A 27801-nucleotide genomic window follows, 5' to 3' on the forward strand; every position below is an offset into this window, starting at 1 on the left:
TCAAGATGTATAACCATGAAAAATAAAAAGATTTGAAGTCTCATAAATAGTTCATTTTACAACATATTATCTACACTGTCCATTTTCAAGATTTTTGTATGTTTATAGAAATACTTGATTTTAACCATGTTTCAAATTTAAAATTTTATAATTAAATATAAAAATAGATTTTGAAATAATCCTAAGAACATTTTACTTTAAAAATTATATACCATGTTAAAATTTGAAGGTGCACCGATGCATCAAAATTATATACTATGTTAAAATTTGAAAGTGCTCCTTACCTCTACAGCTACGGATGCATCAGTATGCCACCTGCACCTTTCTTAAAATTCAACATTCATTATTTTCATGTTCATGAATGGGGTTATCGAATCTACCGATTGGGAATTTGGATCCAAGACCGTTTCTAAAATTGATTTTAAGAGGCAATGCACAAGTATAAGATGTGCCTGTTGACCGTAATCTCTTTTAAGAATCCCCTATGAGCTTGAATGGTTAGCAGTTGATATGTAACATAATTATATCTGAAGTCCGTCATGTTTGATTCCTACAATTGAACTACATCATCATCCATCTCAACCCAATAGTAATTATTTGAGGACATTAATCTTGTTATATAATTGTGATTAATAAGTTTTATATGTATTCACCCAAAAAAAAAAAAAAAAAAAAGTAAAAATGTTTTATTTGTAGAAAAATAAGACTCATCTTCCGATTCGAGGTCTCTCTCCCTCTTTTCCCCGGAAACCCTATCGACTCTCTCTCTCGCTCTCTCTCTCGACTCGATCCCTCTCTCTCTCTCTCTCTGTCTAGAATCCGCTCCAGCTTCCTCTTCTCCCCAAGAACCCTATCTGCTCCGTCTCTCTAAAAAGCCTCTCGACCCAGTCTCTCTCTCTCTCTAGAATCCACACCCTCCATGGCTGCTGCAACAGTGGTGCCAAGAAACCGAACCGCGCAGAACAACGCAGATGGCGATGAGAGCCTCATCTTCGAGACGAGCCCTGGCGTGGAAGCCATCTCCACCTTTGATCAGATGGGTATACGCGATGACCTCTTGAGAGGGATCTATGCCTATGGCTTTGAGAAACCCTCAGCGATTCAGCAGAGAGCTGTTATGCCCATCATCAATGGCCGCGATGTCATTGCCCAGGCCCAGTCTGGGACTGGAAAGACCTCCATGATTGCCCTCACTGTTTGCCAGATGGTCGATACCTCTTCCAGAGAGTAAGACCCATCTTTTCCCTATCTCTCTAGGTTCTCTCTCTAGAGTTGTTTCCTGCTCTTTCCAAATTTTCTCCTGCTCTTTGTATCTGTATGGTGCGTGGACTCTGTATATTTGAAGTCCCTGTTTATTCTTCCTCTTTCTTAGATATGTCATGTGCACTGAAATTTGTAGCCTTGTTTCTTCTCCATTTCTTTAGCTTGTTTATCTCTCTTTTTCTGTTATTTGTCTTTTTTCTCCATTTCTTTATAGCTTGTTTATCTCTCTTTTTCTGTTATTTGTCTTTCTGAATATGTTACTTTTCTCGTTTCAATTTCTCTTTTTATTCCTTGGATACTGTTGTCTATGTTGCCTTCTGATTGTTTGTTTATTCACTGTTAATTTTGACAATAACTGCATTTTTTTAGTAAGTGAGGTTACCACTGATGTGAAGGTTGGTTTTGATTATAAAGGATTCTTTTTGAACTTATAGACTTTCTTTTTCTCTTATTTGAAGCATTTTGGTTACACACATGGGAATGTAGTTTTTTAAGCCAATTTGAAAGAGCTCTGAACAACTGTAGGCAAAATCGGATAGGATTATTCAGACAGATGGGGAATGAGCATTGACATAGTCTGTGCTCTCTGTGTGGGCACAGAGAAAAATTCTTGGCTACTAATTTAATGTTGAAATTAATCTATTGAACCATCCGAGTTTTCGAAAACAAAAACCATAATCCTTGAGCTTCTCGTTGAGTGGGTTCTTTTCTATTCGATGTATTCATCACATTTATTCATTAGAAAAATTTATCCGTTTTAGGCTTATTTTGGAATTATTGCAATCAGTGACATAGTTGGGAAGTTGGGATCATCAATTTTGTCTAGGTTTATCAGAGTTGCCCAGCTCTTTTCAATAGTGAGGACTTTGAAGTCATTGAGATTTGATTGGGGGACCCCCAGACCTCTTCAAGCTACTAGTCATCAACTTTTTAAGCCTACCACCAGCAGATGTTGAACTGTATTGTTCAATGAATTTTTTGTAACTAGAGACAAGACAAACATAAACCTGTGATATGCAGATGGTTGGAAAAAAAGGTTAGGAAGTGAGTTAGATGTCTCCAACGGAAAAGGGAGCTTAATCACCTCAAATAGTCAAGGAACTGTGCCTGGGATTTTTATGTGGTGTACTTTCTTTGAAATGGCTTCCACATTTCTTTTGAGGTGTCATAGTCCTCAAGAACTTATGGGTCCTTTTGGTGCAGTTGACTCAAGCATGCAAGTCCTAAGGGTGTCCAGGCTTAGACATTGCGGATTTGAAAATACTTACATAAATTTGTTGGTCATATGGTTTTGGAGGCTATAGTTAACTAAAAAAGGTTACGGAGGCTTGTATGCACAGCTACTTGCCACAATTTGTTGACTCAATGAGCAAGAGTGTCGGTCGAGTTAGATCTGTCCCGTTGGTCAATCCAAGTGGTGTGAGTATTCTGCTCTAAAATTCAATAAGCCAAGTTCCTGCAAGGCGACGCCAAAAACATGTTGGTAATGGGGTTCTGGAGGCTGCATAAGTTGTTGACTCAATCCGCAAGGGTGTTGGTCGAGTTAGATCTGGTCATGTTAGTTATTCCAAGTTGTGGTGGGTGGTTTTTCCTTAAAAACTTGTAAAAATTCCATTCCCGTAGATCTTCAACAAGCCAAATTCCCGCAAGATGATGGGGAAGAACATGAGACAATGGGGCTTTTGTATGTCAAAGCTTAGGCATCTTCTTATCATGGATCTGGTGTAAAGTTGAGTAGCATTGCAGAATACGGTTTTGGTTAGATTCTTGGTGTACCTAAAAATAACTTTATAGGTTTCTCAACTCAGATGTACTTGCTGAAGTAGGGACAAGAGATGTTTGAGAAGTCTCTTCTTGATGTTTTAGATGTTTAGTATCCTTTGCAGCAGCAAGGATGGACTGAGATGGTGGGAATTAATGTGTCTTTCACAAATCTATCACTAGAATCATTCCTTTAGATGAATATTGGGATCCCTAAGTGTTTTATGTTCAATGAGTGTAGTTGAGATGAGCATGTTGAGATGGACGAGTGGCAAGATGAGAAATGATCGAATTCGAAATGAATACATCCGAGGGAACTTAAGGTAGCTCTAATAGGTGATAAGATGAGGGAAAATGGACTAAGGTGGTTTGGTTGCAGCGTCGACCTAGAACAACACCAGTTAGGAGAGGTGATTTGGTCCGGGATGAATGCTCTAAAAAGACAAGGGGCCTAAAAAGACATGGATGGGAGTAGTGAGAAGAGATATGATGACTTATGGTCTAATTGAGGGTATGACCCTTGATAGACCAAAATGACAGAACATGATTCGTGTAGCCGACCGCAATTAGTTCGGGCGAGGCTTGGTGATGGTCATGATGAAGAGTTTTATGTTAAATGATACTCCAAATCATATGAGGCTCGGAGGATGATGATGATGATAGTCCAAATCATTAACTATCTTTTGTAGTTTGGATGTAGTTGCTGAAAAACATAATTCATGAAGCAGAAATGAACCAAAAAAAAAGAAAAAAAGAAAAAAAAGAAAAAAAGAAATCATTGTATATTTTGAAATCAGAAATTATTCAGCAATTTGTTACTTTTTTCCGATTGGAGTGCTAATCATTTATGTGAAAGCAATACTGACTGTTGAAGAAAGAAGTTGTGAAAGCTTTTTTGCTCTAAACTATTCAAACTCAATTGAGAGTCGTCATTATCATTTTAGCCCCTTCTCAATTAATTGCGTTCGGTTACATGAATCTTGGTTCTCCATTCTGTTCTATTAAATGCCATATCCTCAGTGAGGTCATAAGTACCCATATTTTTTTGGACTGTTTCCACCCATGTCCATTTGGGCCTACCCCTTACCCTTTTCAATCCTTCCACTTGAATTAATTCGTGCCTCCTAACAGGTGTTGTACTTGGTCGGCGCCACACATGACCAACCGATTTAAGTCTACTCTCTCTCATTTTATCGCCTATTGGTGCCACACCTAAATTCTCTCGAATAGATTCATTGCGAATTCTATCCCTTCTTGTCTTGCCACTCATCCATCTCAACCATCTCCGTTACACTCATTCTATGGGTATATTATTTTTTTTTCGCCCAACATTCCACCCCATTGAGCAAAGCTGACCTTACCGCTGTCTTATAGAACTTGCCCTTCAGCCTCATTGGTATGCGGTGATTACATAAAATTCCATTTACACATCTCCACTTCGGCCACTCAGCTCTAATTTTGTGTGAGGCATCTTCTTCGATCTCTCCATTTTTCTGGATTATCGACCCAAGATATCGTAAGTGCGGCCTTTTTTGTTTTACATGGCCGTCAATCTTAATTACTTCCTCGTCTCTACTCCTAGTATTACTAAATTTGCACTCCAAATGCTCTGTCTTAGTTCGATTAATTTTAAAACCTTTGGATTTTAGAGCATCCCTCCAAGGTTCTAACTTTGTGTTGACGCTGTTTCGGTTCTCATCAATGAAAACTATGTCATCTGCGAACGACATGCACCACGGTACCTCATCGTGTAGGTGCCTAGTTAAGTCGTCCATAACTAAGACAAAGAGGTACGGGCTCAATGCTGACCCTTGATCTAGACCTATTGTCCTTTCCATTAGTTGTTCATACACTTGTAACCGCTCCATTGTACATATCTCTTACCAAGTCTATGTAGTATCTAGAGATGCCTTTCTTTTCCAATGCCCACCAAATCAAATCTTAAGGTACTCTTATCATAAGCTTTCTCTAGATCAATAAAGACCATGTGGAGGTCCTTTCCCTTCGCCCTAAATTTCTTAATCAGTTGCTTAAGTAGGAAAATAGCTTCAGTTGTTGACCTTCCTGACATAAAACCAAATTGTTTTTCAGATACACTCGTTTCATGCCTTAGTCGTTGCTCAATGACTCTTTCCCAGAGCTTCATAGTATGACTCATATGCTTGATCCCTCGATAGTATCAGGATTCATGATGAGTTTGGGCAAAATTTTATGTTGGCTGCCTACCTAACACAACCATATCCTTTTACCCTGGCATGGGATGGGTTAAGGAAAAGTTTAAGGTCATCACCCTTCTTAGACCAAAACTCAATTGAGAGTATTACACCTAATCTGTTTGGAGTCGCCAGTTGTAACCTATGAAAGTTGTACAAAGTGGACATGTATGTTGCTAATTGGAACAAAGAGAAAAGGAAAGACCTTTTGGTTGCACGAAATCATTTTTCGGGTGAGTAAAATCAATTAAGCAACTGAAAAAAAAAGGTGGGTCAGCTTTGTTTGGTTTTCTGGGAAAACTTCAAGGATTTGAAGCCTTGACCTCCCTCAACCAAACTGATATATCTAACACCAAGCTGAAGCCTAAGTGACATGCTTCAACGAAATCACTCCAGAAAATTTCTCTGTTTTGGTTTATGTTGATCACTTTATCTACAACATATTTACTTTATTTGAATAGAAGAAGCTATGAGAGTTTCAAATGTATGCTCCTTAAACTTGTTTCAAAGTATTTTCATGCATCTATAACCTTTCACTTTGATGATATTATAACCGATCAAAGAGGAAAAATAAAATCTAATCAATTATCAAAAATAAAATTCAGAATTTCTGTTGATGTGAAGGTTGTTTTAGACCATATAAGGGTTTATTATTATTGAATCTTTTTTGAGGTAATTTGTCCTATTGAGCTTCTTCTACTTTTTTTTTGAGGCATTTTGTGATACATTTATAGATGGAATTTCTAATTCTGCATATAGGAATGCTGTCCTTTAAAGTTTAAAACCTTTTGTGAAAGCTCTAAATTATAGCAGTCAATAATGGATGGCAGTATCCTCATAGATGTGGAGTAAGTACTGACATGGTCTGTTCCCTTTTTCTGGGTTAAAAACTTGGCTACTAACCTAGTGTTAAAGTCATTATGACTTGGGTTTCTGTGTAAGCATTCATCGCCTTTTTTCCATCAGGTATATCACTTCCATATCTTGTAATTTTCTAGCAAATGATTCTTCATTCATAGAGTTGAGTCATTTTCTTGAATCTGGCTGATCCATTGTAATTAGTAAAATCAGAAGGACTCAAGGATCATTGACTTCATCTGGGTTGATAAAGTTAAGAGCTTTCTTCATCAATAAGGATGTTGAAGTTGTTGATATTTGATAAAGTTGTACAATGGAGAAGGTAAGAGTCTGAGATAAGTGCCTTCAACTAAAAGGGACTATGAGTCACCCGATTTGTCAAAGAGCTACTCCTTGGTTTCTAATGTGATGTGGTGCTTTCCAGAATAGCTTCTAAGATTTCTTATGAGGTCCTTTTGGTGCATTTGACTCAATCATGTGAGTTCAAAGGTTGTTGGGTCTTCGCGATTGAGGAATTGAAAATGCTTGTTTTAGGAAATGTTTTCTACTGGTTTTGAAGGCTACATTAACTGAATACGAAAAAGTTTTGGAGGCTAACAAATACAATCACTTCACAAGATTGCCAAAGGTGTTGAGAGCGCGAGATCTCATCTAGTAGGTTGACGTAAGTGTTGTGGGTGGCTTTACTGGAAACCCTTAAAATTTCCATTGTGATTATCAATAAACTGAATATTGAAAAAAAGAAGAAGCCAAATCCCAACAAGGTGATGTGCAGAACATGCAAGAGAACAGGGATCTTATATGTCAAAGCGTAGGTTCGCTATGATCATTGATCTCATGTAAGTTTGAGAAGCATTGCGGCTTGGGGTTTTGGTGAGATGCTTTTGTACCTGAAAGGAACTCCGCAGGTTTCTTAACTTAGCTGTACATGTTGGAGAAGAAACAGGTCTTTGATTGGTCTCTGATCTTTTAGTATCCTTTGAAGCCTCAAATATGGACAGTCATGTTTCAAATTAATGTCTCTTTCACCAATCTATTGCAAGAAACACTCCATAATATATATTCAAAAGAAACATTCCACAAGATTGATATTCGGATTCCCAAAGTATCTGTGTTGAAGGATGGCCCACAATCAACAATCGTTTCACACATCGTTTGCAGTTGGTTAGAATACGTTGTTAATGAAGCAGAAATGAACAAAGCATAATCCAATCACTGCGCATTTTAGATTTAGAAATCATGTAGTTAAGATGTCAATGATTTGCACTACTCCCATTGGTGTAACAACCAGTCATGTGAAAAACATTACTTGTGGATGAAATAAATGGGATAGTGCAAAATATCTTCTAAAAAGGTTGTGAGGGGCTTCGTCTCTTGCATCTATTTTGGTGTGGATGAGAAAGAAAGCCACTTGAGTGTTGACACCCAACTATTTCAATGCCTCTGGTTCTAAGACATGAAAAAGCATATACAAAGTGGACTCTATGTTGCTTATTGGTCATTGTAATAATAATAAAAAAAAAAGGACAAACCTCTCGTTGCATATAATCAGTCCATAAAACTTTTTATATTTTGGTTTATGTTGGTCTTTCTATATACAAAGTGGAACCTCTGTGGCTTGTTAGTCATTTTTTTTTAAGAAAAAGATAAACCTCTGTTTGCATGAAATCACGGCATAAAATTTTTATATTTTGATTTATGTTTGTCTTTCTATTTACATTATCATTGTTATACATCATCATTGTTTCTCTTTTATCTGAACTTAGGAAGCTATGAGAGTTTCAGATGTATGCTGCCTTAAATCTTTTTTCCGATTAGGACGTTCATGCATCTGTAACCTTCTTTTTTATTATATTATAATTGATCAAAGAGGAAACCTAGAAATCATAATTATTTATAAACACGTCTGTGTTTCTGATAGAGAATTGTGCCAACTTTCCCCTCCTTTGTCAGCATCAGTTCTATAAACTGGCCACAGAATCTGTGGGGGACTGCTGTTTGTTAGAATTCACTCATAGAGGGTACTTTTTCATTTAGTAGTAAGGCCACAATGTAATCAACCCAGTCACATCAGAGGCATTTTAATTATTCCCTTTCCCATTTTATGTTAATTTGCTAATTCCTATGCACAATAATCATTATATTGAACTTAGTAGGATCACTTTCATTAACACAAAACTCAAGAGATATATTATCTTAATACCAGTTGGAAAATACTTGTTCCTTCCTAAAAAATAAATAGCGCAAGAAGTTGCAGAGTGGCAGCAAGTACTTCGATAAAAGTTGAAGAATTGCAACAATATGAAATGTGGCGGGTTTTGATATGCATTCGCTGTCCAATTAATGTTCCTCTCACTGTTCCTGATCCTGCCTTGAGTCTAGCTTGGAAACTCTGATAGAAATTAACCTCCTTTTTTGGTAAACAATTTGGAGAAGAAGAGCATTCATTCAATTGAATGAACTGAGATTCGATCAATCATCATTTGAACTTTACTCACTAGAAACTTAATAAATAAATTTAAACGCTAAGATTGAGTCCACTTATTGTGTAAGAAGTTGCCTGAGAACCATCTCTGTAGTTTAATCCTTTAACTCTGTAACTCTTCTTGGTAATCTTTATGTAAAACATAGTAGGAAAAATTGGATACATGCATCTAAAATGTGATAGAGACAACCATAGGAGGTTTTTAATTTTCTAAAGAGGATTGTAGACCCACCCTATTTCACATATCAGAAAAATTGAAGATTCCTGAGTTGTATTGCTAGTGAAGGATTGGATTGCTCACTTTTACTTCTTTGACTAGAGCATGCCTTTTCTAAAAGAAATGGCTGATTTTTTTAAAAATTTCCAGTCAAAAAATTCTATCTGAAGGATCATATATGCCCATTTTCATTGGTGCCAAAGCATATTCTTGACAATGTATCCTAGAAATGAGGTTGGCATAACTTGTTTTTTGATAATTTGTTGATGAAACCTTTCATCATGCAGAAATGCTCAAATCCTATTTCCTCATTTCCAATATATTCCTTATATATATATATATATAGCATTTCACAACTATGTGAAGCAGATTATATATATAACATTTCACAACTATGTGAAGCAGATTAATAAAGATAAGACCATTGCACAATCTGGAAATCGTCTCAACCTAGTGCATTGTTTGTGATTGATGATAATTTTGAGTTATTAACTTTACACTGCAGGGTACAGGCCTTGATTCTTTCACCTACTAGAGAGCTTGCTTCACAGACTGAGAAAGTGATATTGGCTATTGGCGATTACATAAATGTGCAAGCACATGCATGCGTTGGTGGAAAGAGCATTGGCGAGGACATAAGGAAACTAGAATATGGAGTTCATGTTGTTTCTGGAACACCTGGGCGAGTGTGTGACATGATCAAGAGAAGAACTCTACGAACGAGAGCTATCAAATTATTGGTCCTTGTGAGTGCTTCAGTTTCTGCATTTTCTCTTATAAATTTATGGAAGATAATTTTCTTGTTGCTTTAGGCATTTCATATTACAGTTTACTTAATGGAAAGCATCCAATTGTCCATTGGACTATGGAAAAGTATAGTTCATTGGAGTGATCACCATTTGGTGAAATGGCCAGTGGTGGAGAGAGTGGGACCAACCATTGTGGTCATGTTTCATTCTCTTGGGTCCCACTCTCTCCATCTCTATCTATCATCTCAGCAGATGATAATGACCTTGATGAACTTTGTTCTGCTCTTTTCTGATAACATGATGTATATTTGTTGTAGCTGTGACCTTCATTTTGGTTTATTGGAACAGGATGAGTCTGATGAGATGTTGAGCAGAGGTTTCAAGGACCAGATATATGATGTTTACCGATATCTACCACCAGAACTTCAGGTACATCTACATCATTTTCTATTGAATTACTCTTACATGTGGAGTAACTTCTGCTGTAACCTTCTGTCCAGAGCAGGAATTCCTTTAACATGTTTTCCAAGTAATCACTGTATTTATAAAATTTAATTGTACCTTGTTCTCGAAATCTGATTTTTGAATTTAGTATATCAAAAAAATTTATAGAACCTATATGATTTAAGTTATTGGCTCTCTACATTACCTAGTGCATTGACATCTATGAAGTAGATGATGTATGAGAAATAGATTGATTGTCACATCCGTTAGCCATCTGTAGAAACCATCTTGGACTGTTCTGGGTTGTGTCGATCCGTAAGTGTCCTGTTGCAACTTCTCAAGCTTCCTAGAATGAAAGTGCTCAAAACTTAACTAGTTTGCTAAACTATAGGAATAATTGCATCCTTTCCTAATTAAAACATTGTGTGAATTCCTGCAATGTTACTTAATAGTTTTTTGTGAAAATGATTGCATTGGATAAGTAAAATGATTTAATTAATATAATAAAAAGAAAAACAAAGTAAAATGATTAATAGATGGTCTCGTTGCTAAGGAGCAGCATACTAAGTAAAATGGTTAATAAACGTCTATTAAACAGTTATTTATTCTTCAAAGTACGCTTCCACTTGCTTTCTCATTTCGCACTTTTGTCGCAACCCCAGAAATATACATGGAAACACTTCAATGCCCTTGGTCTAGCGGTTAGCCAAGACTTGAACTTGAACTGGTGGAAGGCATTTGTTGCTGCCTCAAAGGTTATGGTTTCAAACCCTACTCAACCTATCAAAATAACTTACTCACCAATCTCCTTATAACCATTAGGTTGCCAATTCTTAGGTTTCAAAATCACTGACTGTGTAATCATATCTAGTTATGATTAGTTCACATATCTGTTGGGCTTTTTACCGTGATGACTTGTAGTTATTAAGTGCATTCTAGGTGTCATACGATGTTGTTAATGGTTCGTCCAACCTGTTACTGCGGCATAGATGTCAAGAACAATCAAGTGAGACATGTCAAGGCCGACATTTTGTATAGTATCTCTATTAGTAAGGAAGATATTATGAAATATGTTGAGAAAGTTTACTGTAATCCGTTGGATATTGGGTTCTCCTCTCTTTTCATAAATATCCATCATCTCATTGGATGGTGATGATCCCAATAGATTATGTTATTCATAGTCCATTGGGTAATTGTACCCTTTCCCTTAGTGTTTCAGCACTTTGGTTCACTTGCCCAAAAGAATAAACAGAAGAGGAGCTTGGTTGGCAAAAGTCGTCACTGGCGTGGCTGCTTGCTTTTACAATCTTGCAATAAATGTTATCAAGCTGTTTAATTAAGATATGCATATCATTCTTATTTTTTATTGAATGGTAACATTTGCTATTTTTGTAAGAAAGTAAATAAGGTGCATTTCATCCCTTTTCTATTCCCTCTCTTGAATAAATAAAGCTTTTTGGCTGTTATCCTTATGTTGCTAGTTGCAAATCAATTGAAAAAAATAACTAATGCTTTATTAGTTCCACAAAAGACATTCTGAATTTTCTCTTGAGTAAATCAGCTTGGTCTGCCAGTTGGGGCTCGGTGGAATTGGCTGTGCTTCATTATATATATTTAGACCCCAATCTTTCTCGATGGGCTTTTTCTTGTTTTGTTCTTTTGGGTAGATCAATGGGGATTACAGGCCCCTGTAATTAGGGCTTAGGTGGTACTACCACCATGACCCTAGCCCATTCTCGATGAGCTTGCATGTGTGTCTCTTTTCTTCTTTTTTATTATACTTGTATAGAGGTGCTTCTAAAACTATTTTTAATGGCTCTTGTAGGTTGTCTTGATTTCTGCCACGCTCCCTCATGAAATTTTGGAGATGACAAACAAGTTTATGACAGATCCTGTAAGGATACTCGTAAAGCGTGATGAATTGACCTTGGAGGTAGGCATGTGCTTTTGATATTTATGTTAGATAAATGCCTGTTCGAGATTGCCTTATTCTTATGCATTTCTTGACAAATTTTCAGTATGATTAGTTTTTACAATATTTATCAAAAATTTAATTTTGGCATTGATCTTGCAACACAGGGCATCAAACAGTTCTTTGTGGCTGTTGAAAGAGAAGAGTGGAAGTTTGATACATTATGTGATCTCTATGATACTCTAACAATCACCCAAGCGGTGATATTCTGCAATACAAAGAGAAAGGTGATTTTATCTTACGACCATTACCATAATTGGGATTAAATTTAAAAAGATTTCATTAACCTTCACAATAAAATTGGAAATTGTTTACCACTTACACCCACACTCTGTTGTAATCATTTTTTCTTGCATTCTTCATAGAAGTCTCAGCAGTTCCTGTAAAAAAAATTTACATTTTTTTGACTTTTGAATCTGCAATTTGTCCCAAATTCAGCTAAAATCCAATTTTTAGCATTTATTCCTTTTTCCCCCTTGTCAGTGGGTTAGCTGGAACTTGAATCAAGACTGTAGTGTTGCAATCCATATGTGTTAACTCCTAGCCTCTACTTAGTAAGAATAAAAAGGGGAAAAAATTTCCCTAATCTTTATGCCTGCCAATTGATGAAACTCTTTTCAACTAGGAATTTTTCTATTATCAGTGAATAAAACGCTTTTCTTTTTTTTAATGAATTTGTGTCAATATGAAATTGAAAGTTCCAGTTTTTTTTCACTCAAAGAGGGTATCCAAAGTTCCAGTTTAGCCAATTTGAGTCTATGTAACAAGTCATGGTCTTGTTGTTACAGGTGGACTGGTTAACCGAGAAGATGCGCAGCAACAATTTTACAGTGTCTTCAATGCATGGTGACATGCCTCAGAGGGAGCGAGATGCAATTATGGCAGAGTTCAGATCGGGAACCACTCGTGTGCTCATCACAACAGATGTTTGGGCACGTGGACTTGATGTTCAGCAGGCAAGTCTTTTTATACCAATATTGTTACTGAAACAAGCATCTCTCTCTCTCTCTCCCTCTCTCTCTTTTTCTCATGCACACATGCAGGCACACATACACGCAGGCACACACTCACTCAAATAACCATTTATGCGGAGTCATGGATGTTACCTCTCTAATCCATTTCTATCGAGGAATTTTCTCTCTCTCTCTCTCTTTCAGAACCACTTGTGGGTCGTAGTTGTTAACTCTATCAATTTCTGTGAAGGAAATTCTCTCTCTCTCTCTCTCTGATAGTCATTTCCAGGGAGTCATATAAAACACATTCTCTATCTCTCTCTCTCTCTCAAGTAAGCCATATCTATGGAGCCAAGGAAACTACATTTTTTATTGTTATGTTCTCCTTTTGTGCTTGTTCAGGTCTCATTGGTTATCAATTATGACCTCCCCAACAATCGAGAGCTTTATATTCATCGGATTGGTCGCTCAGGTCGTTTTGGTCGCAAGGTAATGCTTGAGTCACTTTTGCTACCGTTCTCCTTACAACTTTGGTCGAGGGAATATATACCATGTTGTTTGTAGAATTACCAAATGTGCTCTGCTTTCTTTTAAATTAGTATCTTTCCATGAATCAATTTATTTAGTCCAACTCATAAGATTTTCGTCGATGTTTGAGCTGTTTTGAATGTGTTGGATTGCAGGGTGTCGCAATAAATTTCGTTAGGAGTGATGATATCAGGATTCTAAGGGACATTGAGCAGTATTACAGTACGCAAATTGATGAAATGCCCATGAATGTTGCTGATCTTATCTAGTACTTTATATGATATTCTTGAAGGAGAAACAAATGTTTAAGAGTAGAGAATGCAATTTGAGAGAAAAGGTGATAGTGATTGAGGTTTGGGTTTCTGACGAGGTGATGTTAAGGGGGTTCATGTAATGGGCACATTGGGTTGAGAGAGTTTTTTAGTGTGTAGTTTGTGATTATGTTTTGGCTGTTTTTCAAGGTTTGGGACAGGCTAATTGGATCCTTGAAGTTTGGACAATTGCTTGTATTTTACCCAAACAAGAGGAAACATAGATTTCATTTTATGTATTTGTTTTTGTGCAGCATAGTTTTCTGTTTTTTTCTAATGGATTTCATCTGTTCTGTTTGGTACAGGCTGTAATGCATCCCCCCCCCCCCCCTTCTCTCTCTCTCTGTCTCTCTGTTATTATACGTTCTGAGAAAATATATTTTGAGATTTGTGCACAGTTAATGAGACGGAAAAGCTTTCTATGTTCCTTTACAACATAGAAGTTCTATCTTTTCTCTTATACAACCCTCTATTTTTTTAATGGAGGGTTAAGGTCGTTCCAATCACAATGTCATGTCTTTATATTATTATATTTTTAATTTTTTTTTATAAACTATTTTGACACCAAATTTTGGACGTTCATTCTTCTATTAAATTTGTATTAACGAAAAATGTAAAAAAATATTTTCAATAAAATAAAATAATCAAAATACCTTTAAAAGTTTTAAGGGGTATTTTGGTCATTATTTTTTATTAGAAAATTATTGTTAATATTTTTTTTGAAGTGCACCTTAATGAGAAGATGATACGTATCAAATTTCATATTCAGAAAAATTATATTAAAAAATTAAAAATAAAATATTTTGAGACGTCGGATATAAGATCAAACATTGAGTGTCTCTATTGATAAAAAATGGACGGTTGGATGGTTAGGGGAGGATACAACTTCTATGTTTATGGATAAAAAATGGACGGCTGGATGGTATGGGAAGGATACAACTTCTATGTTGTAGGGAGAACATATAAAGCTTTCCCTAAAGCGACATTTCTGGCTACTTGATTTTGGATTTAACGATTGATAATGATTGTGACTTCCCTCGTAAGAAAAGTAAATTGTCTCAATATATGTATTTATTGTAATTATATTGTGTAAATTTTCAAGCTATGCTAAGGGTGGCCTAGGGCTGATACAAAATGATCGGATCATACAGCCTAACCCATCATGTAGGCTTTGAAGTGTAGCCCGGATGCTACCAACCATATTAGGCCCTTGGTCTAAACTTTGAACCAAGTTAGGTTCACCCTACATGTTGGAGGGTTTAGTATTGAGGAAATGTGCAAGAAAGAAGACAAAGGGAGGTTTCATAATGGAAATTGTCTGCATAGAATATTAACAATTTAAGGCCGTTTATTTTATAAGGTTGCAACATTACTCGTAAAAGTAAGGTTCCAACAATCTACAACCTCTATTTTATTTTAATGGTGTAAATTTGATATTATCTTATAAGATTCATTATTTTTTTATATTATTTTAAAAGAAGTATTAAATCTACACTATCCAATTAATATAGGCAATTAGGTTGCAACTTTATACTGTAGAAGCGAGGTGTGCCTCACAAATCCAATGGTAAAGAGTGTTTCAAAAGTTGATAAACATTTCAATTGATCATCTCGACCTTGAAATGTATAAATATAGCAAAAAAAAGAAGAGAATTTTAAGTCCTAAAAATAATCCATGATGTAACAAACTATCTGGACTGTCTATTTTTAAAATTTTGAAGTATTTATAGATTTATTCGGCCTGCACCATTTTTGAAATTCTGAAATTAATAGTTAGGGTTGAATTTGTTTTTTCAAGCTATTTTAAGATTTCTACCAAATTTATATTTTCCAACAAAATTTAGAGGTACGTCTTACTTGTATAGTGTAAGGTGAGCACCTAATACAAACCTCACCCTTGCAGAGAGAGCATTTTCTATAAGGCCTAGGCTTTATGAAAACGAAGTAAAATCTCACCTCAAATCTTCGACCCCCAAGCATTTTGAGCATTGAAAATATCCATTATGGCTCTAAAATTTCTTTTTCCACACCAATTATGAAATGTGAAGCTAAAAAGTTGTTACATATCTTATGGATTTGTAAATTCATTTTTAAGGCAAAATGGACAGTCTAGATAACATGTTACAATATACACTACTTTTTAGGGTTTGAAATACTAATTTTTGTTATTACTATAATATTCAAGGCCAAGATGATGGATTTGAAGGTTTTTCGACACCAAAACTATAATTTTTTGGTAAGATAGTACTTATTTTGATGGGGTTGTGGAGGGAAAAAAATGTCCTATTTATATTTTTTAATTAAAATGGAAAGTTCTAATTATTTCAAACAATATAAATATTGGGGAGGTCAATTACAAAATGAGATCACGTTTGTCCAAACATCCTCTTGAATATTTTTTTTTTTTCAGATTACACGAACACCGAACCTATGGAGATTATTTCGGAAAACATGTCATGAGAAGAAAGAGGGGGTAACTTGTCCAGAGAAACTTGAAAAAAAGAAAACATGCTACGAAAGAATGCCACCTCTAATTTTAGACAATCGGGATCTAGGTCAAATATAGTCTATTTCTCAAAATTAAAAATGCCACGTAAATTTCTTAAGGATGATTTAGTAATTTTTGTTGTTCCCGGTGGTACTTCCCTGAAACTCCTTTAAATAATCACAAGCTTTTCATTGTATCAGAGGGCCGGATATCCGGGCCTTATCTATCACTGTCTTCTCCTGTGATGCCTAAAGTGGCGACCATGAAAAACCCTAAATTTCGTTCATTAGAGACCCTATTTTTATTCTGGGTCCTCCTTTTATTTGAATTTACTACAGGTCAAGTAAATCCAAAGCAAAATCATGGATTTCAATGGCAGGTTCTTACCAGGAGCAATTTCTCTTCTCAGATCCGAGCCCATCCTTATTTGTTGTTGTTAGTTACTGTTCCTTGTAAGTCCATATGTTTTTTATACATTTCATTGATTGTTCATATTGTTGTTTTCTAAATCTAAAAATGTTATGTGGTTTTTCATCATCATCATCAATCATTTTATCCTTTTCCCAATTAATTGGGGTCGGCTAGTGGTTTTTAATATTTGAAATTGCTGTTATATATGACATGTATTTATTTTTCCTGCAATTTTTTTATATCCTCTCCCCCTTTCTTTTTGGGGTATAAATAGGATGTAAATGAGGATTATCCAAGAATTTTTGCTGCAATTTGACTTAAAACCACAGTTATTGTATGCATGTGCTTTGCAGTTGTTACTTCTAATCCTTTTCTTCTTTTCGGCAAGAAAGTACGTTTTTTGAACCTTAACCCTTGGACTGAAATAAAGACATTCATAAGACGGTAGGTGGTTTAGATAGAATTGTGTATCATTACTTATTTTAATTATGGGAAATTATTCATAAAACGCTTGGAGATTTCAAATAACAATATATTTCCCTGTTGTAATTATGCTTTGTGCTTAGATGAGTCTAAAAATTTGAATTGCCAATATAGACCGACTGTCTGTTAATTTTACAGATGCAATGCTGCGTTTTCACATTGGGAGCTTGTCTGTAATTTTTACAGACGCAATGCTGTGTTTTCACATTGGGAACATTTCTTTCTTTATTTTTTAATTCATGAAGTCTAGCCACTTGGGAGGTTACAAAAAGGGATGTAATATTTGTAAACCAACCACCCCTTGAAAAAAAATGAAATAAAGAAAAAAGCTTCCTAATTCCTGAAGAATCATTCTAACTTTTCAAGATAGATAAAAATTTCACTCTATATGATCGTGATTTACAAAATACTGTGAACACGTATCCAACTCTTACATTCAAAAAAGACAAAAAAAAGAAAAAACTGTACCCAACTCTTATATACTCCTTTCAAAGACATCAATGGGTCTCTCTCTCTCTTTCTCTCACACACAGTTATTATTTTAAATATTTGATCCTGATCATATTGCCTGTTAAATACAGGGTCTGGTGAATCCCGATCCTTAATGAGAGAAGTAGTGGAGCTATCCAATCAACAAAACGACAATTTTGGCGGTCTAAGGCTAATGGTTGTATACAACAATACAGAAAAGATGCTTGCAGATGTTCTAGGTGCTTCCAAAGGAATTACGTTTTTCTGTTATCGTCACTCAGTGGCATACAAATATCGAGGGAGGTTACGGGCACAAAACATACTATCCTCTGTTCACCATCTTATGATGCTTCCATCTGAAGAGCTGCCTATGAAATCACTGAACACCGAGATGGAGTTGCAGAATTTTATACATTCCACTGATAAAGCTGTAATTCTCTTTGAATTTTGTGGTTGGTCACCCATTCTCTTAGCCAAAAGCCATGGAGAGGGAAATATGAGTACTCGACATGGAGATGATTCTTCAAAAAGTGGTGAGTTTTTCTGCATGTTTAGATTCTCCTATCAAGTATATAAAAAGTTTGGGTAGAGAACCATGACATTCTCCTTTGGTGGAACCCATTTAAGATGACCAAATAGAGAACTAGAAAGCTACTCATTTAATTTCGTGATCACAAATATCCCTTGGAAATACCAGAAATGGATGGGAAAGTTGTCTTTGCAAATCATTTGTGTTTAGTAATATGCATCGAATAAATAACATATAAGGAAATTGTAATATAACTCATGCAATTAATGGACCATCAGAACTCATAGTCGATTGGGGTATCATTGTCCATTAGGCCATTATTCTACAATGAAATGATTTTTCTTTTCTGAGAGTAATGATGGATGATGGCGGACTGCGGACAGAATTACCACCATTGGATTCATTTAGTGTTCTGCCATATCCGGCTCTATCTCCATTTCAGTCCATCGTTTTAGTGGATAGCAATGGCCACAATGGTAGTGGACTGTAGTTCTCCAATCGTAAGGAGCATACTTTCCCTAATGTACAATTATGTTGTTTCTTGTCTCTTTCAAATACTGACATGCATTAACTACCTCACAGACATTAACCAAGAAAATATCTTTCAACAAGATGATGACCCACTTGCATCTGACAGGAAGAAGAGCAAGAGACAACCAAGTACCTTCGAAGGTAACCACAGTCGGACTGATTTAGGACCAAGGATAGAAGGGAGTCTCTCAGGTAACTCAAATCCTGATTCCGAATTTCTTTTGGCTCAAAAACAGGGAATGACCATTGAGAAGCTAACCTGTGCTGTCGAGAAAGAACCAAATCCTCTCTCTTGGCTTGATGAATTCACCTGGGGAAATGAGAGTTCCCCTGCAATATCTGATGAATATGAGCGAGCTAGCAAATCTTGTACTCCTGATGAGTTTGAGAGGTACAAGTCCTTCTTAACAAAGTTCACAAAGGCCTTAAGGGAGTATATCCTACCACCAGAGAGGCAAAGATTTGGCCTTATAACAAGGAGATCTCTAATTTCTTCCTTGGGGGTTGAAAATCCAGGCTCATGGGCACTCATGGTCCAATTTGTGGGATGTCCCAATTGCTCTGAAGTTTTTGTGGAAGGAAATGACTTTGAGAACGCCTTGGTAATGTGTTACCCCTTTGTCAAGGAGGTAGGTTTGCTTGTCTTGTTTATGGGCCGTCATTTTTGGTTATGAAGCATATTCAACTCAAATTTGTCCTTTTTCTCCATCTGGGATTAAAGGAAGGGGTGTTAAGCTAATCATGCACTTAAATAGTCAGTAAAGTTGGATAAGTTATCAAAAAAAAAAAAAGTCAGTAAAGTTGGATACAATCTCAACTGTTGTCCAGCATCCTTGTTAAGGTTCTGAACAATTTTTATTTGATCTGAATGCTGGCTGACGTGTTCTGCGAAGGCTGTTTAGTTTTCTTTGGCTAATATAATTTACTTTTTTCTTTTGAAGTGGATTTGTGTCCTAGGAATAACTGCTGGATAAAATGGACATTGATGGAGAAATAGTAGGACCCACCATTAGGGTCATGTTCTGTTAGGGTTGATCCCACTCTCTCTTCATCACTGGCCATTTTATCTGACATGATAGTCGTAATGTACTGTGGCTTTCCATAGTCAATTGCAATGGTATACTTTCTTGTGTCCGAGCTGCTCAGTGATTTTTGATGCTTCTTGATTTAAATATCTTTGTGTTCCCGTAGCTAGAAGGTGAGGCATACAATACCAAGTCCAAATTACCCGCAAAAGAACCTTCGATGATTCTCTTTTTGGACAGATCATCAGAATCATCAGAGATCAGAGAAAAGAGTGAAGCAGCTCTTAGCGAATTCAAACAGCTAGCACTGCATACACAACTTCTGGGTCGGATCATAATGGGAAGAAGCGCCTCTAAAAAACGCTATATTGGAAAGAGTGAACATGTTTCGGATCCTTTGAGCCCTTTCCTTATGCAATTGGTAGAAGAACTGGGGATGAGTAAATTCAAAGAGAGAATGACCGTAAAAATTGTTGGTGGAGTTGGAAATATTGAGTTAGATAACATTGCCACAGTTGGAAGTGGCACTTCTGCACATGACATTTTGGCCAACCTACTCCAGCATAAGGGTCCTCCAGCGAAGCAAAAGGTTGGGAAAATAAGCTTGCTGGCAAAGGAAGCCGGCTTTCAACTTTTATCCAATGATATTGAAATAAAACTATCTGATGTCTTAGAACCTGAAATCAGTGAAGAAATGGTGCATGGGGAGACAACTCAAGTCATTAGCAAGGATGACACTTTTAGGGGTGACCAACAAGGCAATACAGTGCATTATAGAGACTCAGATTTCAGTTCTACAGGATCTTCACAGAAGTCCATTAAAGAAGAGCCCAATGCTTGTAATAACGTCGAATCAGAGAATGGGGCATGTCCAAGTTCTACTGGAGAAGACTTTGGGCTTGTGGAAAGCTCACCTGAAATATTGATGGCCAAAGATGAGGAAGGGCAAGTGGGTGATAATGTAGAGGAGGAAAGTCCAGAGGATTTAGAACAGTTGGGGGAAAATAAAGACCATTATCGTTCTTTTGAAGGATCATTTTTCTTTTCTGATGGTGGATATCAATTGCTTAGAGCTTTCACTGGTGATTCGATTATTCCATCTGTGGTAATTTTGGACCCAATCAGGCAGCAACATTATGTATTCCCTAGAGAAAATGTTGTAGAGTTTTCTTCTCTCTCCCACTTTCTTGATGCATTCACAAATGGAAGTTTTCCTCCATATCAGCGCTCTCAATCACAACCCCCAAATCTAAGAGAGACCCCATGGCCACCATTTGTGAATCAGGATTTCCATGAAGCTGATGCCATTCCTAGGGTCACCACCGATACATTTTCAGGCCTAGTTCTAGGATTCAATCTCTGTGATGGTGTCTATGGGGCTTCATGCATGAATACTCAAAATCTTGGGCCTGCTTGGAGAAAAGATGTGTTGGTTCTCTTTAGCAATTCTTGGTGTGGATTTTGCCAGCGAATGGAATTAGTGGTTCGTGAGGTATATCGTGCTTTCAAGGGGTACATGAATGTGTTGCTGATTGATGCCAATATTGGAGAGGACATGATTTATGAAGGTATTAATTCTTATGGACAATTAAGTTGGTAACTATTTATCATTTTTAATATTTGTGAGTTTTCTTGAAATAGGTACGCATCTGCACGCAAAGTTTAATATTGATTCTCTAATTGTTATCTGATACTTACCTCAGTTGTTTGTTCTCTTTTTTGAACTTCGAGCAATATACATGGCAGGTTATTCAAAGGATGCCATGTTGAAAGACCTGCCTTCTGTGTATAGTATGGACTGTACATTGAATGACTGCAGCACACTTCTAAAAGCACTTGGTCAGGTAAACCATGTGAATAGATGACTTCTTCCTCAATTACTTAAAATTCCCCACCAGAGAGTTTGTAGTCTTCTTCTCTTTCTCTTTTCTTTTCTGCATTTGTTGCTTCAAAATAAATTTTGTATGCGTAATTTTTCTTTTGGAAGGGAAGGTTATATTGTCATTTCTGTTCTTTAGGGAATTTATCAAATCACGTCTAGGAGTCGAATTTGTTCTTTTTATTTAAATTCAAATAACCTGTCATTCTTCTGATCGAAATTTCAAATAGCTTATCAAAAGACACATTACCATGGGTCATAAATTGTTGGATGAGTGAAACATTAAATAGTTGGTCTCTCAAGAGTGATTTGATAAATTCCCCCATTTTTTATTTGTTGAGAAGACTACTGGTTTTTATATAAGTTCATTGCATCATGTGTTACTTTTCATTGCTAACACATTTCGGGTTTTTATGAAACTTGACAGAGGGACCTTTATCCATCTTTGATTCTATTTCCAGCTGAGAAAAAGGATGCCATTTATTATGAAGGAGACATGTCTGTAGCTAATGTTATTGATTTTATAGCAGCTCATGGGAGCATCTCTGGGCATCTTTTAGCAAAAAAAGGTACTCCCATAAACCCCCTGGATCCTCCTCAGTTCTTGTGATAGTTTTACTGAAAAAGTACGTTGTTTTGTCATGCCATTCTGTATAAAAGAATAATGAATTGTGGAAAATCAATAGTTCACTGAGGCAACCCTATGCACGAAATGATGGATGTGGTGGAAAGTGCGACTAACCAGTGTTTTCAAACTCGATGAGTCTGACTCGGACTCGCCTAAAGCACTTGGGCTCGGCACCTTCAGGTTGACCATTTAAACGGAATTTGTTTTGCCCCAAATTTTGGGGATGGTCTTGAAAATTCTTGATGAACAATGTCAAAAAAGAAATTATTGATGTAGAACATATCTAATCCTATATCTAACAATGCACCAAAACAATTCGTTAACATCAACCCCGTTTTCTCTCTTCATCAGAAAAATCATTATCTCCAATTAGTTGGGAAAACGCTCTAATACTTACTCTTTTTTTTTTTGGGAAAAGGCTCTAATGATGATGATGATGATAATCAGAAAAATCATTCTTTGGGGGTTTTCTTTGAATCCTTTTTAATAGGTCCTTGGTAGAGTCAAGAGGACGTGTGTGCAATAATTGGGGTTAAACAAATACCCATAACATCATTTTATTATGTAGACGTTCTGCAAAACTTGGGGTTAAACAAACATCCCTAGTGGCTATCGTAAGCTTGCAGTCCCACCCCTTTGTATATGCATATATGCACACTCCCTTTCTCCAATTGTTTCCTTGACCTTTGCAAGTGTTATAATGGAGCTTTGTTTATTGATTCTTTGGCATCCATCACATCAGGCATTCTTTGGAGTGAATCGCACAGAGAGGGCAGAACAAGGACCCCACGAGGCAATTTCACCTCTACCCCAATCCACAACCGAAATTCTGCGACAAGTACCCCACAGCATGAGGTTGTACTTAACACTACGCGGTTAAGAGAGGATGAACCAGATGCTAATTCTGATATACCACAAAATTCATGGGACAATGATCAACATATAGAATTTGGTTCAATTCTAGTTGCCACTGAGAAGCTTCTCAATGCACCTCCATTTGAGAGCTCTATGATTTTGATTGTGAAGGCAGACCAAACAGAGGGTTTTCAAGGTCTTATAGTTAATAAGCATATTAAATGGGAATTCCTTCCTGAATTAGATGATGGATTCAGATCATTAAAAAGCGCTCCTTTGTCTTTTGGTGGTCCACTTATAGTTCAAGGTTTGCCTCTTATGAGCTTGGCTCGTTATGGTAGTCATGAGGGCTATGCAGAAATCCTTCCAGGTTTTTATTTTGGTGGGCAATGGGCTACCAGTAATATTATTCAGCAGATACATTCTGGAAATCAAACTGTTGAAGACTTCTGGTTCTTCTTGGGTTATGCAAGTTGGGGATGGCAACAGCTTTTTAATGAGATAGCAGAAGGTTCTTGGCGGGTCGAGAGTCATGCAACAGCATCATTGGAGTGGCCTGAAGTTTGAGTAGGTTCCATTTAATTTTGAGAGAGAGAGAGAGAGAGAGAGAGAGCATTTTGGGGTATATACAACTTCCAGGAAAATTTTGGCCATGAGAGAGCGTTTTGGGGAGACAACTTCCAGATAAATTTTGGTTATGAGAGAAAGCAATATAGGTATAAGAATCTGAAAAGGAGCATTTTGTGTGTTAGTGTGCATGTGTTTTGGAGCATTTTGTGTGTTAGTGTGCATGTGTTTTGAGAGAGAGAGAGAGAGAGAGAGAGAGAGAGAGAGAGCAATTTTGGTGGAAAATTTTATGCCTGCTCCCTGATCCCATATAGACTTGATTGTATTTCTGAAGGTCTCAGGGGTTCCAAAGTTCTCGTAATCTAATTCTTTATCAGAAGTGTAAGGCTTATTCCCATCAAGGTCGGCAGCAGGCCTGATTGTTAGTGGAAACTAAAAGAGGTGAGAATGTCAATTTGGATTGGCATTTATTGTATGATGTACTAAAGAAATAGCCCCTATTTTTTACGATTACCGCATGCCTATTGTTCATTCTTGTTATTTATAACATCATTCAGATAATTATTTCCTTTTTAGGCATTCTTGTAATGATTACTGTCTAAGAATCGTTATAGCTGACACTGCCTCCCTGGCTAAACATGATTTGTGTCTTCAGTTTGATCTAAAAACAACATCTCTATTACCATACAGCCTCTCTCTCTCTCTCTCTCTCTGTTTTATATATGTGAGTTCCAAATACTGCAAATTGACTTGTCCCCATTTGCAAGTCAAATAATAGTCTGCAAGTCTGCAGACTATACTTATCCAAAAGAAAAAAAAGTCTGCAGACTATGATTTTTTAAGAGACATCTGCAATTCCACGGGTTTCTTAAATAGCCAGTTTAATGATTGTCGTATTTTCAAATACGTTGCAAGGACATATAAATGCCAAACTAATGCTCTGGACTTGTGACCTTAGCTTTTCATAGTAGCCCTTGAATTTGTGAAGTTACCTTGTGATCTTGAAATTAACACATGTATTCCTACTATTTTTGAGTGGATTCCTATGACCAAAATACCCTTTCGCTATCCAGAAGTAACGCAAACACACCTTTTCTTTAAGCAATCACAGTTGCACTCTTCTCTATGTCATACAGAGTTTGTTTAACACGTACACAAGGGGAAACATTTTTTCGTCCCTTTTCTTTTTACACTCAATCTGCTCACTTTTAAGCTGTCACCTTAATCTGCAGAAGTTTGGACCACCTTCTGTCTGTATAACCTTCCTTTGGATCACCACCTGCGAACAAGAATGGGAATACATTAGAAAAGAGACTTATCGGAACTTACATCATTCCAATCACGAGCCACAAGTCTTTGTGCATAATTTTGCAGCTCTTTATTTTCTGTAGTTGCTTCACGTTTTCTTCAAGGAGTATGGCAATACCACCTTCGCCACTCTCTCTCTCTCTCTCTCTAACCATCTTTGGAATCTCTGAGATCCTAGCTAAAGTAATAATTTGAAGATTGAAAATAATGATTATAGTGCCCATTTTGAAGTAAACATAGAACACTGAAAGGATGAATACAATTATTTGTTGTTAGACACAAATTATTTATGAGATGGCTGGAATGTCCTTTCGTGTTTGTTTTCTTCTTTAGTAATGGTATTCATCATTTTTATCATTCTACGTGGTGTAGTGCCATGGATTGTTCTTGACCACAGTTCACTGCTTTTGCTTGATTTTTAAGTGAGCAGTGAATCTCCAAATACATACATTCCCATCTCTGCGGTGATCTCTCGCATGACTCTGAGCATACTCCCTGTAACATGAAGCTGATGAGATTACGACCATTTCTTATCTGAGTGACAAAACATAAAAAAGGAATACAAAACCATTCATAACGACTTTACCGAGGTGCTAAGCCTAATTGTATCTTTCACTAGTGAATCAAGATCCGCATCTGGTGATCTGGGGTTGATGTAGATGACCTGTAGGGCCATTGAATTTAGCATGCTAGAACTAGAGTTTAAATTCCCAAGTAAGGAGGACAAATGAGAGAGAGAGAGCATACTGATGGGTCGTCGCCACCAATTTCAGGTAGCTGAAGAGAGTGGTTCTCCTTGCTTGAAGGTAGAACCCAGACATTAAAGTGGGTATCTATCTGAAACACAGAGCACAAATGATCACATCCAGTAATTGTTAACAAACAAAATATGGGGTATGTGGTGTTGATTCTCCTCGACTTCACTTTGTCATGGGGAGATATACGATGTGGAGCTGGTGTATGGTATGTGGTACACCATGGGCTGCATCCACCATCCATTGCCAATGATTGATAGTGGAGAGTAACCTTAGTTCCCAATGTTGATTAATTTCCCATGCACAGTTGATCACCTGCATAGTTGATCACTGCCATCCGTGGAGAACAAATGATGGATGCCCCATGGTGCCCCCCATAGACCATTGCACACTGATGTATGGTATGGCTTTCCTAATTGATCTTGTAACTGGTGAATAATCATTATGAAATCCCTGATTTTTTTGGAGTAACTATTGCAATACCCCTGATTAATAATGAAATGACCGAAGAAAATCTTTATGTATTTTGTTGTTTCAGTATTTATGCAGTGATATGTTCGAAATGTAATTGAATTGGTGTCTGTAAAAATCACATATTCCATTTGTCATAAAACTGATATTTTCATAAGGCTTAATGATAATTTCTTTTTATAAAGTTAGTGACAAGGTGACAAGAAGAAGTGGGCTGTGTAGCAGTAAGAAGGTAGAAGTACCTCTTTACAGTATGGTGATAAGCAATTGCTGCACTTTCTGGTGAAACAGGTGGTTATCCTTCCATCAATGGAGTAACCAAAGCCAACATGCTGGAAAAGCGGTCATCAGATATCAGTTGTCAGATAGTCTGTTAAGGACTGCTCCTGCATTTTACTACTCAATACTACCCACATATTTTAATGTGGCTCAATGCTGAGAGAGAGAGAGAGAGAGAGAGAGAGAGAGAGAGAGAGCAACAAACCAAGATTTGTTTAGTGAATTGTATTTTGCTTTCATCATGTTGTAAGATGTTGTTCACTTCGTTATGAGAAAAACTACTACTTTTGAAATGCTTGGGGTTGTGAAATGTGTGCAATAACATGGGTTGATTTGATTCCTTCGCTTTATATCAGTTCTTTCTCTTGTTCTTTTTTGTGGAATTTCCATGGAGATACTTATAAACTGACCTTTTGAATAGACAAACTAACCATAACTTCTGCTCCTTTCTCCCCTTCTTCGGCTAAATCGGCCAACTCCAGTTCCTCAAGTGAGAAAATATAATGGCATGTCCATTGGCCATGCCATCTCCCATCGGCTGTTGAAATACTTATAAGATTGTGAGCGGGCCTGGAACTTTTTCTCAAAATTTTCTTCATATTCTTCTGAGAGAGAGAGAGAGAGAGAGAGAGAGAGAGAGAGAGAGAGATATTAGTGTATGCTGTGTAATAGACACAAGTCTGAAATATTCATTTTTTTGAGTAGCAGTTTGAAATATTCATGTACTATCTATTTCCTGTGAACCATGTGTGTGCTTGTGTGTGTGTGTGAGAGAGAGAGAGAGAGAGAGATTAGTGCATGCTGTGTAATACCCTCAAGTTTGAAACGTTCGTTTTTTTGAGTAGCCGTTTGAAATATTCTTGTATTATATATTTCCTGAAAACTATGAGTGAGAGAGAGAGAGAGAGTTTTCAATATACCAAGTTCACTTCTGTTTAGAATTTGTTCAAAGAGTTCTTACACTTTTGTTCTTTCTGATGAAATTGTCACTGTTGGACCATGCTTCACCATCTGATATTTCATCCTTGTATGAATAAGCCAATCTGGAGCTCCTTGCTATTGTTAACTGCTTCTTGAATTGGGTGTGAGAAATGGCCTTGAATTTCTTAATTGGTGACTGAACTGTGTAAACCAGTTTAGACGTGTACAGAAGAGACTCTGTCATTTCTACCGTCTTTGGAGAAAAGCTTACTTCCTCTGAAGTCTGAACCATATCCTCGAGACTACTATCAGCGTTATATGTGGCTGTGGTTTCTATGACCAAAAGGTCACAATCTTTACTTCCAATGACCTAAGCATCCTAGTTTCCATTGAAACGCTCATGATATATGTTTGCATACCATGACCATTGTGCCCAAATGATGAGG

General features: G+C 36.7%; 3 protein-coding genes across 31 annotated transcripts; 2 read left to right on the forward strand and 1 right to left on the reverse strand.

The window, feature by feature from the left end:
* Nucleotides 1-716: 716 nt before the first annotated feature.
* EIF4A-III (eukaryotic initiation factor 4A-III) lies at nt 717-14010 on the forward strand. The gene is made up of 8 exons (XM_011626351.3): nt 717-1227; nt 9303-9543; nt 9895-9975; nt 11816-11923; nt 12070-12189; nt 12751-12918; nt 13318-13404; nt 13599-14010. Exons 1-8 carry the CDS (start codon nt 920-922, stop codon nt 13710-13712), a joined length of 1227 nt encoding a protein of 408 aa, XP_011624653.1. The 5' UTR covers nt 717-919; the 3' UTR covers nt 13713-14010.
* Nucleotides 14011-16262: 2252 nt separating this feature from the next.
* LOC105420936 (uncharacterized) lies at nt 16263-26727 on the forward strand. 27 transcript variants are annotated; one of them, XM_088846972.1, is made up of 10 exons: nt 16433-16694; nt 17718-18140; nt 18774-18808; nt 18904-19296; nt 19859-21260; nt 21424-21536; nt 21999-22140; nt 22942-23621; nt 23956-24062; nt 26341-26727. In XM_088846972.1, exons 1-8 carry the CDS (start codon nt 16487-16489, stop codon nt 23619-23621), a joined length of 3396 nt encoding a protein of 1131 aa, XP_088703098.1. In that variant the 5' UTR covers nt 16433-16486; the 3' UTR covers nt 23956-24062; nt 26341-26727. The 27 variants fall into 27 exon arrangements, with proteins under 27 accessions (XP_088703094.1, XP_088703096.1, XP_088703095.1 ...); XM_088846973.1 differs by having other exon boundaries at nt 26447-26727; XM_088846974.1 differs by having other exon boundaries at nt 21439-21536.
* LOC18437610 (E3 ubiquitin-protein ligase, putative (DUF177)) lies at nt 24713-27662 on the reverse strand. 3 transcript variants are annotated; one of them, XM_006847813.4, is made up of 7 exons: nt 27396-27662; nt 26845-27039; nt 26398-26487; nt 25677-25766; nt 25516-25593; nt 25379-25424; nt 24713-24900 (listed from the first exon to the last, which is right to left on the reverse strand). In XM_006847813.4, the coding sequence occupies exons 1-7, from the start codon at nt 27645-27647 to the stop codon at nt 24830-24832; spliced, it is 822 nt and encodes a 273-aa protein (XP_006847876.3). In that variant the 5' UTR covers nt 27648-27662; the 3' UTR covers nt 24713-24829. The 3 variants fall into 3 exon arrangements, with proteins under 3 accessions (XP_006847876.3, XP_020524930.2, XP_020524929.2); XM_020669271.2 differs by lacking the exon at nt 25379-25424 and having other exon boundaries at nt 27396-27654; XM_020669270.2 differs by lacking the exon at nt 24713-24900 and having other exon boundaries at nt 25102-25424; nt 27396-27654.
* Between the last annotated feature and the right edge of the window lie 139 nt (nt 27663-27801).

Source organism: Amborella trichopoda, chromosome 9, assembly GCF_054954075.1.
Source record: "Amborella trichopoda isolate Santa Cruz 75 chromosome 9, AtrichopodaSantaCruz75HAP2 v2.0, whole genome shotgun sequence".
NCBI lineage: Eukaryota > Viridiplantae > Streptophyta > Magnoliopsida > Amborellales > Amborellaceae > Amborella > Amborella trichopoda.

Bases quoted from the DNA above. Each gene is read 5' to 3' on its own strand.
- EIF4A-III (XM_011626351.3), top strand. From the start codon at position 920: ATGGCTGCTGCAACAGTGGTGCCAAGAAACCGAACCGCGCAGAACAAC. The intron at 11,924-12,069 runs GTAGGCATGTGC...CTTGCAACACAG, and splicing joins GTGATGAATTGACCTTGGAG to GGCATCAAACAGTTCTTTGT. The intron at 12,190-12,750 runs GTGATTTTATCT...TTGTTGTTACAG, and splicing joins TCTGCAATACAAAGAGAAAG to GTGGACTGGTTAACCGAGAA.
- LOC105420936 (XM_088846968.1), top strand. From the start codon at position 16,487: ATGCCTAAAGTGGCGACCATGAAAAACCCTAAATTTCGTTCATTAGAG. The intron at 16,695-17,717 runs GTAAGTCCATAT...TGTTAAATACAG, and splicing joins GTTGTTAGTTACTGTTCCTT to GGTCTGGTGAATCCCGATCC. The intron at 21,261-21,438 runs GTATTAATTCTT...TATACATGGCAG, and splicing joins AGAGGACATGATTTATGAAG to GTTATTCAAAGGATGCCATG.
- LOC18437610 (XM_020669270.2), bottom strand. From the start codon at position 27,647: ATGGTTCAGACTTCAGAGGAAGTAAGCTTTTCTCCAAAGACGGTAGAA. The intron at 26,488-26,844 runs GTCAGTTTATAA...CCGCTTTTCCAG, and splicing joins TTAGTTTGTCTATTCAAAAG to CATGTTGGCTTTGGTTACTC. The intron at 25,425-25,515 runs GTAAAGTCGTTA...TTCATGTTACAG, and splicing joins CAATTAGGCTTAGCACCTCG to GGAGTATGCTCAGAGTCATG.